This window comes from Bubalus bubalis, chromosome 17 (genome assembly GCF_019923935.1).
Source record: "Bubalus bubalis isolate 160015118507 breed Murrah chromosome 17, NDDB_SH_1, whole genome shotgun sequence".
Taxonomy (NCBI): Eukaryota; Metazoa; Chordata; class Mammalia; order Artiodactyla; family Bovidae; genus Bubalus; species Bubalus bubalis.
The window spans coordinates 6,534,849-6,552,606 of record NC_059173.1 but is presented as its reverse complement, the minus strand read 5'-3'; the positions used below and the strand labels follow the sequence as shown (position 1 = coordinate 6,552,606).

Here is a 17,758-nt window from a genome sequence, read left to right as displayed (position 1 = left end):
ATCTTGGTTTATTTTAGTAGAATAAAAGAGGTGAAAAAAAAGTTCTTCCTCCCATGGACTTAAGAAAAGTGGGGAGGTGACAGGGATGAAGTGGATTTTAAGATACGGCAAAGGTAAATTCTGGGGCACAATAGATGTGGATTTGGGGCTCTAATAGAGATGGTTAGAGGTGGTTTTTGAGAGAGACAAGTGGATTCTGGGACACAGTAGAGGTAGGTTCCTGGACAAGGGTGAGATGGATTCTGGGACATGAAAGAGGTGAAGATTCTGGAAATCAGTAGAGGTGGGTTCTAGGAATGACCAAGGTGGATTCTGGGACAGGGAGAGGTGGATTCTGGGGCGGTGGTGAGGTGAGAGGTGGGTTCTGGGACAGAACGGATGGACTGTGGGCTGGCAGTCCCATTTGGTGTTCCCACAACCTACCTGTGCACAGTTTCCCTGGTGCCAGTCAAATGACCCGACCTGTGGCCCCTGTAGGCTTATTTGTCTTGCACAGGTCTTCCGTCAAACACCCCCTTGCTCAGAGAGGTGTCCCTGGGGCCTCCACCCCCGCATTCCGCCCTGCTGTTAAGCACCCTCCTCCTGTCCTGGCCTTTGTCCTGGTACCATTCAGCCTGGTAGGTGATTGTGGGTTTGTACCTGTGATTACTTGGGGCTTCCCCGGTGGCTCAGCTGGTAAAGAATCCACCTGCAATGTGGGAGATGGGGGTTCGATCCCTGGGTTGGGAAGATCCCCTGGAGAAGGGAACTGCTACCCACTCCAGTATTCTGACCTGGAGAATTCCATGGACTGTATAGTCCATGGGGTCACAAAGAGTCAGACACGACTGAGCGACTTTCACTTCCCCTGTGATCACTTGGGCATCCCCCTACCCTGGCTAGATGGTGACTCCCTGTAGGCAGGGGCCCTGTCGGAGCTCCCTGGACAGCAGCAGGGGTCAGCCCCATAGAGGGTGGTGGTGGTGGTGGTGGTTTAGTCTCTAAGTCGTGTCCAGACTCTTGCGATCCCGTGGACTGTAGCCCGCCAGGCTCCTCTGTCCATGGGATTCTCCAGGCAAGAATACTGGAGTGGGTTGCCATTCTCCAGAGAGGTTGCCCAGTAATGATAGAACGAATGCACTTTCCATGATAACTAAGGATCTTGTCTGATTTGCGGTTTCATTCCAAGGGCCTAAGAGGCCTTATAAGTGTATGATGAATCAATACGTCAAGGAAAGAAGGGTGTCATGTCAGGGGCATGAGGAAGTGAGGGAGGGAAGGTGGGAGAGAGGAGAGGGGCAAATGTAGGAGGGAGAGTACCAGACAGCAGAGAGAGAGGGACCAGGGAGGGAGAACGGACAGGGGCACCCAGGGAGAACCGGCAGCGGGGAATTAACGCCCGGCCGCCCCGCCTGCGCGCGCCCTGGGGCCGGGTGGGCAGTGCGTCTCCCCTCTCCGGGCCGCGGCCGCGCCCGCGAAAGCCACGCGAGGCAGGCTTCGCGGTCGGGGCCCCGGGTGACCCCGCGCCCGTAGAGGGCGCAGCCGGGCGCCGGGGGTCTCGGTCCCAACCCCGCAGGCCGCCTCGCGCCCGCCCCGCCCGCGCCCCTTCCCCGAGCCGCCCGGCCGCGCGCGGCATTGTGGGAGTTGTGGTCCCCGCGGAGCGCAGCGCGGCGTCGGCACCGGCGAGGGGACCGGCTCGGCTCCGGCTCCGGCTCCGGCTTCAGCTCCGGCGGCTCCGCGGCGCGGGCAGGGGGCGTCCAGGCGTCCGCGCCCTCGGGCGGCGGCGTCGCCCCGGCCCCAGCGGCCGCCCCCTCCGCCCCGCGTGCCCGGGCACAGGTAAGCGGGGGTCTCCCGGGGCTGCGGGGCTGGAGGGCGGCGCGGCTGGGCCGATCCCTGCGAGACGGGGAGGAGGCGGCGGGGGCCGGGCGGCTGCAGGCCCACGGTCCCCACGCCCGGCGGTGCGGCTTCCGAGGATGCTCAGCGCCCCGCATCCTGGCCCCGCGGAGGGGCCCCCCGCCGCCCAGCGCTCGCTACGTGCTTGAGCGCCACCGCCTCGGCAGTGATCGCGGCCCGGGCATCCACCTCTTCCTCCCTGTGGCCCCTGGCGACCCTGTCCGCCGTGTTCACACCCCCGACCCGCATCACCCTCCTCGGTGACCATCCTCCTTGGTCCTTTTCCTGGGCTTGCTCTCCTCCCCCGACCCCTGTGCATCTCCCACTTTCCCCGTTTCCCGTGGTGACCCTCCCTCACCTGTCCCATGAGGCATCACCTTAAGCCGTCTTCCCTAATCACCCACTTTTCCTGTCAATACTCTCGTCATCGTCCCATTCCTCATCCTCTCCCGCCCCTGCCCTCCTGGTGGTCACCATCTGTCTTAACCTATCCTGTGTCCTCCCCTTTCCCCCCAGTCTCCTGAGTGGGTGGGTACTGAAAAAGCTGGCCCAGAAAGTGAGGAGGAGAGGTCTGGGGTTCTCCGCAGCAGAGGGCTGGCCCTGGGCAGGCTCCTGGTTACATGCATCACGCTTCTTGCCATGCTCCTTGGAGGTCTTCTAGGGTGGCCTGACCATACCCTGAGAGTGAGCAGAAGCTCTTTAGCACTGGGCAGCCTCTTGAACTGGTGATGTAACTGGACTAACCAGGTTAGAGCTGAGTCTCTTTCCTAGATATTCATTGTACCCGAAGTTGTGTTTGATGGGACTTGTTCACCCAAAAGTGGCCACAAATTCAGACCCTATTCCCCAGAGCCGAGTGACTTTTAAGATCTGGAGTTATTGAACTAAGGACAGCAATGAGGTGTCCCCCTCCCTGAGGAGGACAGCAGTGGAACAGATGTGCAAAGAAAGCTGGAAATGACTGAGGCAAGAGCTGGGTGGGAGGTGGGGAGGGCAGGGATGGAGCTTGCTGACATTCATGCCCTCCTAGCTGGAGGGCTGGGGTCTAGGAGGGTCAGATGGTTAATAAACCAGTGCTTGATAAACTGCCAATCACCCTGCAAAGGTAAAGGTTTCCTTTAAGTGTCACGTTTTGGCTGTGAGCTTGTTAATCTACCTCTGGGCTTAGGTTCTGCCAGGATAGTTTGGCTAAAAGTAAGGGACAGGTGTGAAGAGTCCTTCCGTGAGCTCTCGGTACTGTTTGTGAATTCGTGAGCAGGGTCCAAAACTGGGGTTTGGGGCAGCAGGAGCCTGTGCTGTGTTTTGTTTCGAGCTCAGCCCAGGGAGCGTCCATGGCTGGCGTTGTACAGAATGAGGCTTTCTGGGGGTGGGGTGGGGAGGGTTAGCAGTGTAGGTGTCCAGAAGAGAGAAGTCCCTGTCATCCACCCAGTCCCTGGGGGTCTTCATTTTGATTGATTTGAACCGTAGGCAAGGCTGATGGGAACTAACACTTAACAGGTGTTTGTTAAATGATCATCATCTCACTCTTGGAACCTTTAAGAAAAACCTTTCCTCCTGAGAGACCCGGTGTAAAAGTTCCAATTAGGGCTTCAGCTCAGTGAGGGGGGAAATCCTTTTAGTAAAAGTGCTTATTATCATGCAGATGTTAGTTTCACACTGAATTTCAAGAATCCTGGGGTTCTGTTTGGGAGAAGGCTTGCAAGCAAAACACCTTTCTGCACGATTTTCCTTCCTTGGTATTTAAAAGGAAACAGCTGCCAGTGATGGGAGGTCCAAGCGAGGACCAGGGCCCGGGCGGGGTTGGGGAGGGGCTTTTTCCATTCAGGGACCCAGCCTTTCCCTTTCTCCTGAATCTGTGAGGAAATGGAGGACGCATGAGGACAAAAATTTAGCTTCTAACCTCCCTACTCTTGTATTTTTCCTAGAAACATAAAACATGTCCATGAATATTCAGCATGTGTGTTTCTGACTTACTAAATATCATAGTCAAGTGATTCAACCTAAGCTGGGAAGATAAAAAGTAGGGAGTTAAGGAGAAGCTAAGGGTTCCCTTTCATTTTAATAGCTCTGCATGTCTGGAGACAAATGAAAAAGTCTCTTGAGGTGTGTGGCAACAAGAGTTTACCTCTGGCTGCTGGAATTCTCACTGCTGAGGTACCTTTCCCTGACGGCCCACCTTTGGTTTGCTGGCTCATAGAGATGGGAGTCCACATGTCACAGAAGTCGTTAGATGATGACCTGATCATAAGCACTTTCAACCCGTCATCCCCCTCGACACAGATGCGCAAACTGAGAGTTAGAGGAGTGACCTGCCCAGTTTGGGTTCTTAACCTTTCTGCTATGTTGCAAGAACGCTTAGGCCAAATTTAGTCCCCAGAGAAAGGGGAGGGTACAGCTTTCCTGTTTTTGTTAGTTGCCTTCTCCTATTCCTGGGGGAGAGGAGAGAGGGTGCTGCTGCTTCTGCTAAGTCACTTCAGTCGTGTCCGACTCTGTGCGACCCCATAGACGGCAGCCCACCAGGCTTCCCCGTCCCTGGGATTCTCCAGGCAAGAACACTGGATTGGGTTGCCATTTCCTTCTCCAATGCGTGAAAGTGAAAAGTGAAAGTAAAGTCGCTCAGTTGTGTCCGACTCTTAGCGACCCCATGGACTGCAGCCCACCAGGCTCCTCCATCCATGGGATTTTCCAGGCAAGAGTACTGGAGTGGGGTACAATTGCCTTCTCCGGAGAGAGGGTAGTACCAAACAAAATTTCTGAATTATTCTCAAGATGAGGGAATGTTACTACACATGTAGTAGAAGATAGACCTGGCTGTTCTCATCTGATTAAAAAGAAGGTGGGCAAAGAGTTTCAACTGGGAAACATCTCTGGGTTTTTTTGTTTTTAGTTTTATTGGAGTAGAGTTGCTTTACATGTTGTGTTAACTTCTTCTGCACAGGAAAATGAATCAGCCATACTTACACATATATCCCCTCTCTTTTGGATTCCCCTCCCATTTAGGTGACCAGAGTGCCTTAGTTAGGGTTCTCCTGCTATACAGTATGTTCCTATCAGCTGTTTATTTTATACATAGTATCAATAGTGTATATGTGTCAACTGGCAATGAGACAGCTGGGCTCTGATCATCTTTTAGATTATTAGGATAATAAGTGTGCTAGACATTGGCCCGAAACATAAGTGAGCTACGTGGTAAAACGCTTCTGTCTGGTTTGGAGGCAGAGACCAGAAAGGGTTTCTATTTCTCTCTCCTCATTCTATCCATCGTTTCACTTCATAATACCATGGGTGAGGCCAGTAGGTAGCCTCCCAAGCGAGTAGACAGAAAATGTCCAGTGTCTGCCACGGATTGACCCCAGGGAGCCCACTTGCTTTTCCAGCTTGATTTAAGCCCAGCCTGTGTCAGAAGGGGAAGAGAGATTAAATAAACAAGAATGATGAAGTGCTGTGAAAGAGAAAGTAAAATGGAGAACATGAGGTTTTAAGTGCCTTTGCCATTTGTAAGATGCTTTTGAATCCAGATTTCTCTTTAATAAAAACTACAAGAGAGTTGGCTTCCCTCCTGGTCCAGTGGTTAAGATTCCCAGCTTCCACTGCAGAGGGTGAGGGTTCAGTCCCTGGTTGGGCAAGTTCCATTACAGAGATTTAGGGAGAAGCAGCATTTATTACATGCCTTCTTTACAAGAGTATGGCAGTAGATCCTGCTTTGAAGTGAGATGGGTTTTGTGTCCCTGCCCCCGCTGCATGAACTGGGGTGAGTTATAGGACTTCTCTGAGCCTCAGTTTCCTCATCCATAAAGTGGGGATCGTAGCTCCTCCTGAGGATGACAAAACAGATGGGACTGCTGCAATTATCCAACAGTACTTGACCCAGATTAGACACCACCAGGGTTTTGGGAAATGGGGAAAGAATGCACAAAAGGAGAAGTGTGTCCTCTTCCAACAGGGATCTGATAAAACCATCTGGGGCTTTTTGCATTTTAGTTGAGGACTTTTCCGAGTGTAAAAATTGATGCCGGTTTATTATTATTATTTTTAATCTCAGGTTTGGATTGCCTAAAAAATCATTGCACGGTGACCCGCCCCACGTTCTAAAGGCGACCTCAAGCTGCTCCTTCGCCGCCGCCCGCAGGGACTCCCTCCGGGACTGGAGCGGTGGGCGCAGAGGTCGGTCCATGCCACCCGCGGCAGCAGCCCAGGACCCGTGGCCGCCATGCCCCCGCCGGCCCCAGCCGCCCCCCGCCCCCGGCGCTAGGCTGCACGGCGTGGGTGCCCTCGGGACCCCCGAGGACTGACCTCGGCTGACCTCGCTTCGGACCCCCGTCAGCTCCCCCCCAAAATGTCGCTCGAGTGGCTGGTGGCCTGGGGCTGGTCGCTGGATGGCCTGAGGGACTGCATCGCCGCCGGCATCCAGTCCGTGCGGGACTGCGACACCACGGCGGCGGTCAGCGTGGCCTGCCTGATGGCCTTGTTCGTGTGGTACTGTTACCACGTGGGCCGCGAGCAGCCCCGGGCCTACGCCTCGGTCAACGCCCTGATGCAGGGCCCCGACGCGGCGGGGCTGCAGAACGGCTTCGTGTACTGCCAGTCGGCCGAGTGCGTGCGCTGCAGCCACAGCGAGGGCCTCAACCAGAAGCTCTACCACAACCTGCAGGAGTACGCCAAGCGCTACTCGTGGTCCGGCATGGGCCGCATCCACAAGGGCATCCGCGAGCAGGGCCGCTACCTCAGTAGCCGGCCGTCCATCCAGAAGCCGGAGGTCTTCTTCCTGCCCGACCTGCCCACCGCGCCCTACTTCTCGCGGGAGGCCCAGAAGCACGACGTGGAGCTGCTGGAGCGCAACTTCCAGACCATCCTGTGCGAGTTCGAGACCCTGTACAAAGCCTTCTCAAACTGCAGCCTCCCGCAGGGCTGGAAGATGAACAGCACCCCCAGCGGGGAGTGGGTCACCTTTTACTTGGTCAACCAGGGGGTCTGCGTCCCCCGGAACTGCAGGAAGTGCCCACGGACGTACCGCTTGCTGGGAAGCCTTCGGACCTGTATTGGCAACAATGTTTTTGGGAACGCGTGCCTCTCCGTGCTGAGCCCCGGCACCGTCATCACGGAGCACTACGGCCCCACCAACATCCGCGTCCGGTGCCATTTAGGTAGGTGGCGGGGGCGGGGCCTCTGGTCCTAAGTCGGGCCCCATGAAAGCTACGCGCTTCCTGGCACTCTGATCAAAATCGATGGGTCAGGTGTACACAGTGTTGGCAGCAGAGACTGAGTCAAAAAAGAAAGGCGTGGTCAGTATCAACCTGCCCTGTGACAGGTGCTCCATCAGGGGCCCTGTCTGCCCTGTCGGGGCGGGAGCTGCCAGCCAGCCGCATGTGACTGTCGAGGGCCTGACATGTGGCCGCTGCAACTAAGGAGCTCGATTTTTACTTTAATCCAAAATTTAAAATCTGTGGTGGCTGCTGTATGGAACAGAGTAGCTCTAGAGCCAGAGGCTCTTGAGGTGGTTCTGGAGGTTTGTCAGGAGGTCCAAGAGGCTGGAAGATAACCAGAGTGCCTTCCTAATCACGAGGAGGAGGTGGTGCTTGGTGTTACGTTGCTTTTGTTCAGCCTCTAAGGAGGTTGGTAATAGGCGTAGTGTGCATAGCAGTGGTTTTGAGAACAGGGTCTGAAGTCAGGTTGCCTGTGTTTGGGTCCTGGCTCCACCACGAGCTGGCTGGGTTCCTTTTGGGCAAGTCAGTCCACCTCTCTGGGCCTCAGTTTCCCCATTTGGAAAGTGGAGGTAAAAAAGACCATTTCTTACAGAGCTATGTTGGTAGTGTGAGTTGTGAAGCCTTTGTTCAAGCAGAGCCTGCTAGAGAGTGTTGTTGTTTAGTTGTTAAGTCATGTCCAACTCTTTGCAACTCCATGGACTATAGCCCGCCAGGCTCCTCTGTCCGTGGGATTTCCTAGGCAAGAACACTGGAGTGGGAGTGTTCTTGAGAGTGAGTACTCGATAAAAGCAGGCTCAAATGCTACTCGGTGAAGAGGGATATTAGCTCTCCAGAATGCTTCCTCCCCGGTGAGTCGAGATAACATGTTGGTTACCAGGGCAACAGTGCCACAGGTTAGTATCCCACACCAGAAGAGCCTGGGCGAGGCCCAGCTTAGCGGTGTGACCGCCCCAGCTGTGGCGCGGAGGGGGGACAAGCACGTGGAGGAGCCCAGGATGGGCTGGAGCAGGGGGATCAGAACTGGGCTTCGCACGGGACCTCGGGGCTGCCGGGGGCCTGAGCCCCTCTCCCCTGGGCCCCTCTGTCCTCCTGTGCTCTGTCTGTGAGGATTGGACAGAGGGCTTTACTGCTTCAAAGAAAAAGAAAATTAGATTCAGGCAGTTGACATCGTTTTGCGTATTTCAAGAGTAAAAGCAGGACACGATCGGGGCCCTGGAGGGAGTGGCCTGGCTTCATGGCTGGCTGTGAGACTTTGCGTAGTAATTGTATCTCTCTGGGCTTCAGCCTCCACATCTGTAGGATGAGCAGATGGTACTCGCAGGAATGTTGAGAGGTTTCAACAGAGTGACATCTTCCATGGGCACCTGACACAGCGCCTGGCGCGTAACAACGTTCGATAAAGGGCAGCGAGGACCTTAATGCTCAAACGGTGTGTGGGGCAGTGTGAAAAGCTAATCCATGGAACGTGGTCCCGCCCCCAGGAGACAGCAGAAAATGTGCAGACTCCGGAAGCACACACACCTGGACTCAGATGCTGGCTTAGCCCTTTTGCCAAGCGGCCTTGGGTAGGCTCTGAAGCTGCGCCTCTGTTTTCTCCTCTCTATGGAGAAGGCAATGGCACCCCACTCCAGTACTCTTGCCTGGAAAATCCCATGGATGGAGGAGCCTGGAAGGCTGCAGACCATGGGGTCGCTGAGGGTCGGACACGACTGAGCGACTTCACTTTCACTTTTCACTTTCATGCATTGGAGAAGGAAATGGCAACCCACTCCAGTCTTCTTGCCCGGAGAATCCCAGGGACAGGGCATCCTGGTGGGCTGCCGTCTCTGGGGTTGCACAGAGTCGGACATGACTGAAGTGATTCAGCAGCAGCAGCAGTGGGGGTAGTACCCAGCTGGGGGGCTGTTTGGACAGTTAGGAGGATATGTCCTGTGTGTTAAGTGCTTGGCAGGTGGAGGGCAGTCAGGTAAAGGGGGCTGTGGTTAATCAGAGATGTGAGATGATCATCTTAAGTGATGGTCATGGTCAGTATGGTCTGTGTGACGCACTGGGATGTGCTCTGAGCTCAGGGGACCCGGGTGCTGCAGGTTGGCTGCTCTGGGGAGAAGGGTCTGACCCTGTGGGACCCCAGGACCACTCAGGTGGAGCGAGGGAAGAGCCGTCCCTGGGGGAAGGGAAGTCTGCTGGTGGGCTGAGCTTGGCCCGGTAGGTGGGAGCAAACCACAGGGGCCCCCCCGTCAGACCGAGGAATTGAGGCTGTGGGCACAGGGAGCAATGCTGTTCTTCTTAAAGGTTCTCCTTGTCTTTTGAAAGCTTCAGAGCGATGTGTAGGGAAGGGCATCTGAGGCAGAACTCCGGGCAGCGTGAGTAGGAAGGGCTGGTGGCAAGAACACCCAGGATCCGCCCCCTGGGTATTAATGCCTGTTGTGTATCGGTGCCGTGTACACGCGCGTGTTTGTGATACGTGTCTGCACGGGCCTCTTTATGACCTGTCATCCCCCTCCCCGAGTGCCGCCTGCCACCAGAGAAACTGGGTCACCCGTGTCACCCTGGACAGCAGGCGGTGCTGGAAGGCGGCCCACCAGTGTGGGCTGTGCCGTGGCCAGGGCGAGTGCCAGGGCTGGGTAGCCCTGTTTCCTGCCTACATGATCCACCCAGAAAGGAAACAGGGTGTGTGAGACTCACGTGACCTTATGTGTTGACTGGGGGGTCCGGAGAATGAGGTCAGAGGCAGGGAGGGCCTGGTGCGTGCCGGTGGCCACCCCTCCACCAGTTAACCTGGCCGTCGTGGGGAGGCCCCTGCGGTTCCAGGACTGTGCCCTGGAACTGCACACACATGCCCGCCTCCTTTGCTGCCTTCTGTTCTCATGGGGACTGGGGGTGTCGTTTCTCTGTGTGACCGCAGCCCCAGCGCCTCCAGTTGGCACAAGTTTGCCGAGCCTGCTCCAAGCTTCCACTAGACGTGGCATCACTTAACCCCTCTCCACGCTGCCCAGCCATCACCCCGCAGCGTGTAGGGGCCACAGTGTCTCCAGCCACTACCACAGACCTCCAGGGAACCGCCTCTGGAACTAACTAGGCAGATGTTAGCCAGGAGGCAGGTGCCCGGCCCGCAGGAAAGGGTAGAGGAAAATACACGTGTGTGTCCACATTCTCGTCAGGAAGCCCAGTCAGGCTCTCGTCCCTTCGTGAGTGTTGTTGGTGTTCTTAGCCGTCTGGATGGGTGATGCAAGTGGGTCAGCTTGTGTCTGCCTTGCCCACCCTGCAGGCCAGCTGCCAGCCTCCTGAGGCAGGGCCTCGCTGGACAGAGCCCTTTCTCCTGTCTCTCGTCTCCATTCGTGGGCAGTGGAGACACAGCAGCAAGCCCTGAGCCAGAGAGGCCGGGGACGCAGGACCGCCGAGGCAGCGTGGGGGCCTGTCTATCCCCAGGAGCCACCCAGATGCTCTGTCTGTGGGGGTGCTGATTGTTCCTGCCAGCCAGGCTGGCTCTGGCAGTCGGCGGGGATGGTAGGCCGCAGGGAGACTGGGGAACAGGGGAGGGAGGCGGAGGAGAGGGAACTGGGGCTGGGAAGCACAAGCCAGGCTGTCTTTCTGTTGTACTGTGGGGACTGGTAGTGAATCACTACCCAGAGAGAGGGGAGCTCCTTTCCGAAACCCTGGGGTGGACTGTCCCTGCAGAGAGCCACCCATTCCTAAAGGCCTTTTGCACCCAACCAAGCAGTGAGGGGACACGGAAGGGTGTGGCCCGCGGGGCTCTCCATCAGGGCCAGTGAGTGGCAGGCTGAACCCCTTGACGACCCTGACCTCCCCCCAGCAGTTGTCACAGTAGTGGGAGAGGGTGGTTCCCGAGGCAGAATGGACGATGTCAGCTGATCCAGTGAATGTACTGTTGAGAGCTGAAACTGACCGTCTGCGGGGAAATTGACAACCAAACTTAGCATCACTGCTACTGACGTGTCAGCTCACAATTCATCACCGTCTAGTGTTAGACCAGCCTGTTCCCGGGAGCCAGACAGACTGGGGCTCGAATTTCAGTTCCCGCAGGACTGAATAGCACTCCCAGCTGGTCACTGAACTTCTCTAAGGCTCAGTTGCTGATCTGGAAAGCATGTGAAGTGATGTCTGTAAAGTGTGTGTTTAATGCAAACCCCTGCTCACAGTAAGTCTTCAGTGGTTGGTAGCAAGGACAGTGGTCACACAGCCTGGAAGGCAAGTATGCCCACGGCCCCTCTTTACAGATGAAGAGCTACGGCCCAGAAAGGTGGAGTGATTTGCTCAGTCACCTAGCACGTAAAGGTGGTTGTCTGACCCCAGGTCCTCTGTCTTGCCCTCTCCTCCTCACGGCCTCTATTTCAATTCTGCCTCCATCCATGCTTCCTGGAGCCATCCATTTGTGGTTCAGGGGCTACATGAAATCCTCAGGGGGACATTAAATCACAGTGGTGGGTGCCGACTGGCCAGGGTAGTGATTGTCAGGCTGGGATGCTGGAGACAGAACCTCACCATGCCAGCGCCTCTTGCAGGGCCTGCTGCCTCCCAGGTTGGGCCCACTCACCCTCTTCTGAATCAGTTAGGTGGCTACGGGGTGCCTAGGCGACCAGAGTGCCAGGGGCCCGGCGCCCTTTAGATCCTCGGGCTGGATATGGGGGCGTGAACAGGCACGCACAGCAGCATTTCAACCAGACCCCGTGTCCGCGGTTATATACCCGAGCCCCCCACCCCGCGCTTGTGTTGAACACAACGGCTCCCTCTCTGAGGGTGTCAGTCTGTTACCTCTCAAAGCTCGACGTTTCTTTAGGGGTGTCTCCGGCTCCCCAGAGTGAGGCTGGGGAAACTTGGCATGTGAACATGCCATGCTCGGGCCTTGCAATGGACCCCAAGGTGGGGGCACCGTGAGGGTCTTAGTGTCTTTACTCTCAGCTGGAGTAGCCCTTGCCTCTCGCAGAGGTGGAGGTCTGATCCCACCTCCCTCGACCTCTAGGGGTCCCACGGGTGGGCTTCAGGAGTCTCGAGGTGAGGTGTAAGCCTCGGTTGGCCTGTGCTTTCATCAGAGGCATCCCTGGCCCAGAGCAGATTAAGCCACGGGAGGAGGGAGCTTTTCTAGGGAACACAGTGGGGATCTGGGTGCACAGCCTGGCTCTGTCCTAGCAAACTGTGCCCCGTGCCCCCTCCAATCGGGGCTCCCGAGGGGTGAGGGGGGAGAAGGTGGGGCTTCGGAAGTAGAGTGTCCCCCCAAAGGCTGCCCTCCTGACTTCCAGCATCCTGGCCCTGCCCCTCTTCATCCTCTCCTGTCTCCTCTCCCCCAGGTCTGAAAACTCCAAGCGGCTGTGAACTGGTTGTGGGAGGGGAGCCGCAGTGCTGGGCAGAAGGCCGCTGCCTCCTCTTCGATGATTCCTTCCTGCACACCGCGTTCCACGAAGGTGAGTGCCTGTCTGCTGTGGCCGCCTTTACATACATACATATATATGCTTATATATACTTCAATTTTATCTCTTTAGAGCTGTTTGTGGTTTCCAGAAAAACTGAGCAGAAAGTCCAGAATGCTTGCCCCTTGATGTGGCCTTCCCCCACACGTTTTCCCTTTAACATTTTGCGTGGCTGTGGCACGTTTGTGCACGGTGGCCGCGTCATAGTTGACACAAGGGTTGACCCTTGCTGTCGTCCATTCTGTGGGCTTGGACAGATGTCGTGGGTCTGCCAGGGAGGAGCGCACGCAGTAGCTTTCCTTCCCTAAACGTGCTCTGCGCTCTGCTCTGAACCTTCTGGGGCCCTCTCCTAGGGTTTGTTCAGAGAGAAGGCAAGCCTGCGCTCTGTGCCAGGGGGCAGGAGGGGTCGCTGCCCGCGCGGGTCCATCTCTGCCGGGGTCCTGGCTCAGGGCGCTTTGACCCTCTCCTCTGTCGCCGCCCTGCCCTCCCCTCCCCTCCCCCAGGTTCGGCGGAGGACGGCCCGCGGGTAGTTTTCATGGTGGATCTGTGGCACCCACACGTCGCGGCAGCCGAGCGGCAGGCCCTGGATTTCATCTTTGCTCCGGGACGATGAGAACGTTGGTCGCGCTGGAGTCGCCAGGAGAGACAGTGGGTCTGCCTGGGCAGACGGGGGTGCGGCCCAGCCCCCTGGCCCCGTTTGGACCCCATGCTCAGAAACCTGCCTCAACCGAGAGCTGGCATTTGGGACTTTTGTTTTTTAAGATCACATTGGGTCCCTTTTTCCTTTGGTTATTGAACAATAGGGAATTTCCAGCTTGTATTTCCTTAGAATTTTTCCCCCTTCCCATCGTTTGCTTCTGCGATTCCTTTCTGCCTAAAAGCGCGTTCCTTTGCTCTGCGACGAGACCCGGTGTCCCTGTCGTCTGGTGTCACGCGCGCTGCTACTTGGTCTTGTCAGTGCTCTGAAGTAGAGTCGCCAAACGGTTACTTGTCTGAATGTAATAATGTAAATCTTGTGGTCATCTTAAGAGGAAAAAAAAAACACAAAAAACAACCAAAAAACTGCGACGCAGAGAGCTAGCGAACACGGCCTCTGCTGCTGTTACGGTCACCAGGGGGCCCTTCCGCTGCCCCGGGGCAGGGCGCAGTCTGCGGCCAGCATCGCCACCCAGCCCCGGCCGGCTGCGGCATGGGCAGGGTGGCCCTGGTCAGGGGCAGGGCCAACCCACCATCGCTCATCTCACCCCGAGCCCCGTGAGCTCGCTCACGGCAAGAGCCTTGGGCTGGCGGGACCAGAGGCTTCTCTGTAAACGTGGCTTTCCGAACAGAGCCGGGGTTGGCGTCTTCTCTTTCGAGAGCCCAGCCGGGGCTCCCTCAGATCAGCCTCTGAACGCGTGATTCGCTTACCTCACTGCCTACAGAAGCCCTACTGCCAAACCGGGCCCGGGAGGTTCCCCACTTGAGCTGTGTGGAGTCCACGGCGCTGAGCATTCAGACCACCAGGCTGGCCCATGGGCGCCAAGGTGGGGCAAGCAAGGCCTCCCTCCTCCAGGGACGTTCTGGAAAAGCCTTTATCTGGCAAAACTGGGAATCGTAGGTCCGCCTAGGATGTGTCTGTTTTTTGCTTTGGAGTTCTGCTGCCTGTGATTTTCCATTTGTCTGTCTGTACATAAACGTTCAAATGCTGGGCTCAGAGATCATACTGGGATTGGCCTTGTGCCTGTCACTGCACAAGGGTGTGGCCCTGGCCCCCCTCAAGCCAGCGTGTGCTCGTGAGGACCCTGGGCGACCTGCAGACCCAAAGAACCCACAGTCTCAGCCCTGGCTTGTTGGTCTCCTATGAAGGACATGGCTGGGTTCTGGCGCCAAGTCTGGAAATGGCCCCATGTCAGCCGATGTGTAAAGGAGTCGCCACCGACCACACGAGAGAAGCGTTTTTGGAATAATGTATTATTGCAGAGTTGGGCTGATAAAGCCATGGAGCGGCATGGAACACAGTTTGTCCCGTGTCTGGGTCCAGCGTAAAGAAACCGTGTCTGCATTTGAGTACACTTTCTACACATCTTTTTCAGCGATTAGGATGCAGGAAAGGGCAGAGATTTCTGCCCCACCTGAAGTCTTTCTTCTCCTCCTCCAGTTTCTTGTCAAAGAGTCACTGAGGTGCATGATCTGTCTGCATCCTGACTGCTGTCCGTCTACAAAGCCGGCAGCCCACACCCGTCCCCAGCTGCCTGTGCTCCTGTGACATGGCTGGGGACCAGGAGGTAAATAAAAGATCTTGCTGAAAACCAGAGTGAAGTGGTGAAGGTAGTGTGTGGTGAAGGTGGTGTGACGTGACTTGGGCGGAAGCTCCGGGAGGGGCTCGTATGAGCTGGAGGCTCTTGGTTCCTGGATCATGTCACAGAGACAGGTGGGGCCCCTGAAGGTGGTCACATGCAGTGAAGGAAGCAAAGTGTAGTTCTGATCCTGGGGGTGGGGGAAGGAGTGGACCCATGGAATGTTCAGGAACTTCAGGCTTCAGCCCCAGGCAGAGAACCAGGACCCTACCCTGCCTCACAAAAACTGAGGAGTCAGGACTCAGTGTGGGGAACTCGCTCCCGTGTCCCCTTGGGCCAGTCACTGTCCTTCACAATGGAGTCGCAGCGACATCGGTCCCCTTCCTGGCACCGCGGGGGTTCTGAGCAGTTAGGGAGGAACAGGTGAACTGGGTGAACTCACCGGGCCAGTGGTAGAGGCGGCCAGTGGTGCCGCGTTGCCTGTGTCTAACCTCAGGGCCCAGACCCTCGACGGCTGCGTTTTGAATCTTGCCACTTAGAAGAGGGACCAGGGCTCTGGTGACCTGGAGCTGCCCGGCTGCTGGGTGTCTTCACAGCAAGGCTGGCCGGGCCACCATGGCAAGCAAGCGGAGGGAAGAGCACCTGGCGCTCCGGGCCACGATGTTTCTCACTCCCTTGAAGGGTGCGTTGCCAACTTGGCAATTGCTAAAGTAATTCACACGTCGCGGCAGGGGATGCCCAAGATAAGAGAGGGGAGCTGGCCTGCCCGCCCAGCTTTGGATAGGAAGCCCTACCTTCCACCCGGAGACAGCCTGCCCCAGCTGGCTAAGCCAGAGCGGTTGCTCAGTGTGACAAGGTCATCTCCCAGGTCTTCTGTGCACCTGCTCATCATCCCCCAAAGTTACCTAAATTCGGTTCTGAGCTCTCCTTGGTGACATCGAGTGCCCTGCAGCGTGTGGCGGAAAAGGGGGAGGTTAGTCCTCACTCATTGGTTTTGGACTTTACACAGTATGGTCACCTGGGGGGCTGTCGAGAAATACTGGTACCTTCTCCCGCTCCCCCCTCCAAGGCATTCCTGTTCTTTGTTTCAGCTCATTTCCTGGGCTGAATCTCCTGTGTAGCTGGGGCTGAGCGTCGTTGCCCTGAGTAGCAGAGATGATAAGGCCTGTGAAACCAGCCAGCTGGAGGGTCGGGGCTGAGCTGTGTCCCTGTGATGCTGGGCAGGCCTCCTAACCTTGTTCTGTAGGGGACAGCCACCGTTTCTAACACCCTCCTCCAACAGTACTTTGAGGAGCCTCTTGTAAGAGCGTTAACATTCCCATTCTCAGTCCTTGCGTTTTCAGGACTTGACCCAATCCCAGCTGCAAGACTGGGCATATATAACTCATACCTGACCAATCAGAGCTTTCCAGATTCCTGGGTACTTAGGATTGGGTCAAGGCTGGGCACATGACCCACATCTGACCAATCAGAGCCTTCCAAACTCTTAGGTCCTCAGGGATTGGGTCAGGGCTGGGCACAGGACTGCAGTTCTTTCCTGGGACCATTAAGAAAAAGGCAACTGTTGATGGGATGGGAGTGGGGAATCCAGTGTGAAGAAAATCTGTGAGTGAAACCCACAGAGGAGAGCAGGTCTCATCTTGTGGAGATACCTGAATCCTGATAGAGCTTTGCCTGGAAGCAGCCCTACCTCTGGACTTTTCCATCACACGAGCCAATAAATGCTCTTTTAACTCATGTCCAAGTTGTTTCTGTCTGTTGCTCCACAGATGTCCAGATCCACTTTGTGCCTGATGCTCCCTCCCTAGGATTAAAGTGAGATTTCAGGAAGATAGTATCTTGGTGAGCTGTGGGTGGGTGGGAAGCGCTCCCTACATGTTTTCAAAATGTAAACACGATAAGCGAAGGCTCAGTGCAGAGTGCTGTGTTTAAGGATTATCACGCCCTGCTGCCAGCTGCCTCGCCTCCCCATGACATATTTGTCCCTGCTGAATCTTACTAACCAGATGCTAACACCAGGGACAGGAGAGAATGAGGCCTTGTATTTTAGAGCTGCTGACAGATGGCAGCAAAAATACACCAGCAGCTTTGGGTGGCAGGAGGCAACACACGCAGAGATTGACAGACTCTCTGCCTCCTTCCCAGGTGCACACAGTGGTCCTAACTTCAGATCATCCACTCTTCCCCATAATGCCCATTCCTGCCACCCTGAATGCAAGGTGAGTGCATTTCGTCATTGAGTACAGATGGCACTGTGCCTTCTAGGAGAGTCTGTCACATGTGTTATTATCCCGTAATACTTGGAGCCCTGCCAGGGGGAGCTGGGACAGCTACACACTAAACACGGGAAAACACAGGGTCTGAGGGCAGTGGACACGGATGAGGTTGCGCTGGCGGATGAGCCAGATGTAGAAGCCAGCTGTCTGCGCTCATGGCTCAGCATCCCCAAGCTTTTGAACTCTGTCATGCATTCAGGCCTCTCTCTCCACGGCAGAAAGAGGTACCCCGCTGGGGAGAGCATTTGCCTTCTCAGGACACACACTGAGCCCAACTTTCTCAAGGCCCACGACACGACACGCTTTCACATACATCACCTCTCCTCTCCATTTAAAAGAAGACGCTGAGGTTCAGAGAATTACATTAACCAGTTTCCGAAGCACGAAGTCCTAGAACCATATTTGAACCCTAGTCTCTTGACTCCAAAGCCGCGTGCACCTCCTGCCGCAGGAACCGGTTGGGGCCGGTTGAGAGTAGGGACCAATTCCGAGCATGTGGAGAAGACGGAATCGAGAAAGGGCCAGGTTCACCCTCCCCTGCCCCATGCCCTCCCTGGGAGCCCTCAGCCCAGGGAGGAGAGGGGAGGGCTGGAACTCAGCTGACCCAAGCACACTCTGCAGTCGTGAAATGCCTCTTCTTGGCTCTTGACAGGATTCAAAAGACTCTCTGGGTTTTGTTCCCCGGAGAGCTGCAGCTGGGTTCC

The 17,758-nt window shown here is 56.2% G+C and overlaps 1 protein-coding gene across 2 annotated transcripts in view; it reads left to right on the top strand.

The window, feature by feature from the left end:
• Window positions 1-14,795, top strand: part of ASPHD2 (aspartate beta-hydroxylase domain containing 2) — a 32,558-nt gene extending 17,763 nt beyond the window's left edge. The window contains exons 1-4 of one of the 2 annotated variants that reach the window (XM_025267426.3): window positions 1,681-1,815; window positions 5,915-7,016; window positions 12,383-12,496; window positions 13,006-14,795. In XM_025267426.3, coding sequence (XP_025123211.1) covers window positions 6,209-7,016; window positions 12,383-12,496; window positions 13,006-13,115 — 1,032 coding nt within the window. In that variant the 5' untranslated portion in view covers window positions 1,681-1,815; window positions 5,915-6,208 and the 3' untranslated portion in view covers window positions 13,116-14,795. Of the gene's footprint in view, window positions 1-1,680; window positions 1,816-5,914; window positions 7,017-12,382; window positions 12,497-13,005 lie in introns of those variants that run through there. The other variant, XM_044930007.2, reaches the window with a different exon arrangement.
• Window positions 14,796-17,758: the final 2,963 nt, after the last annotated feature.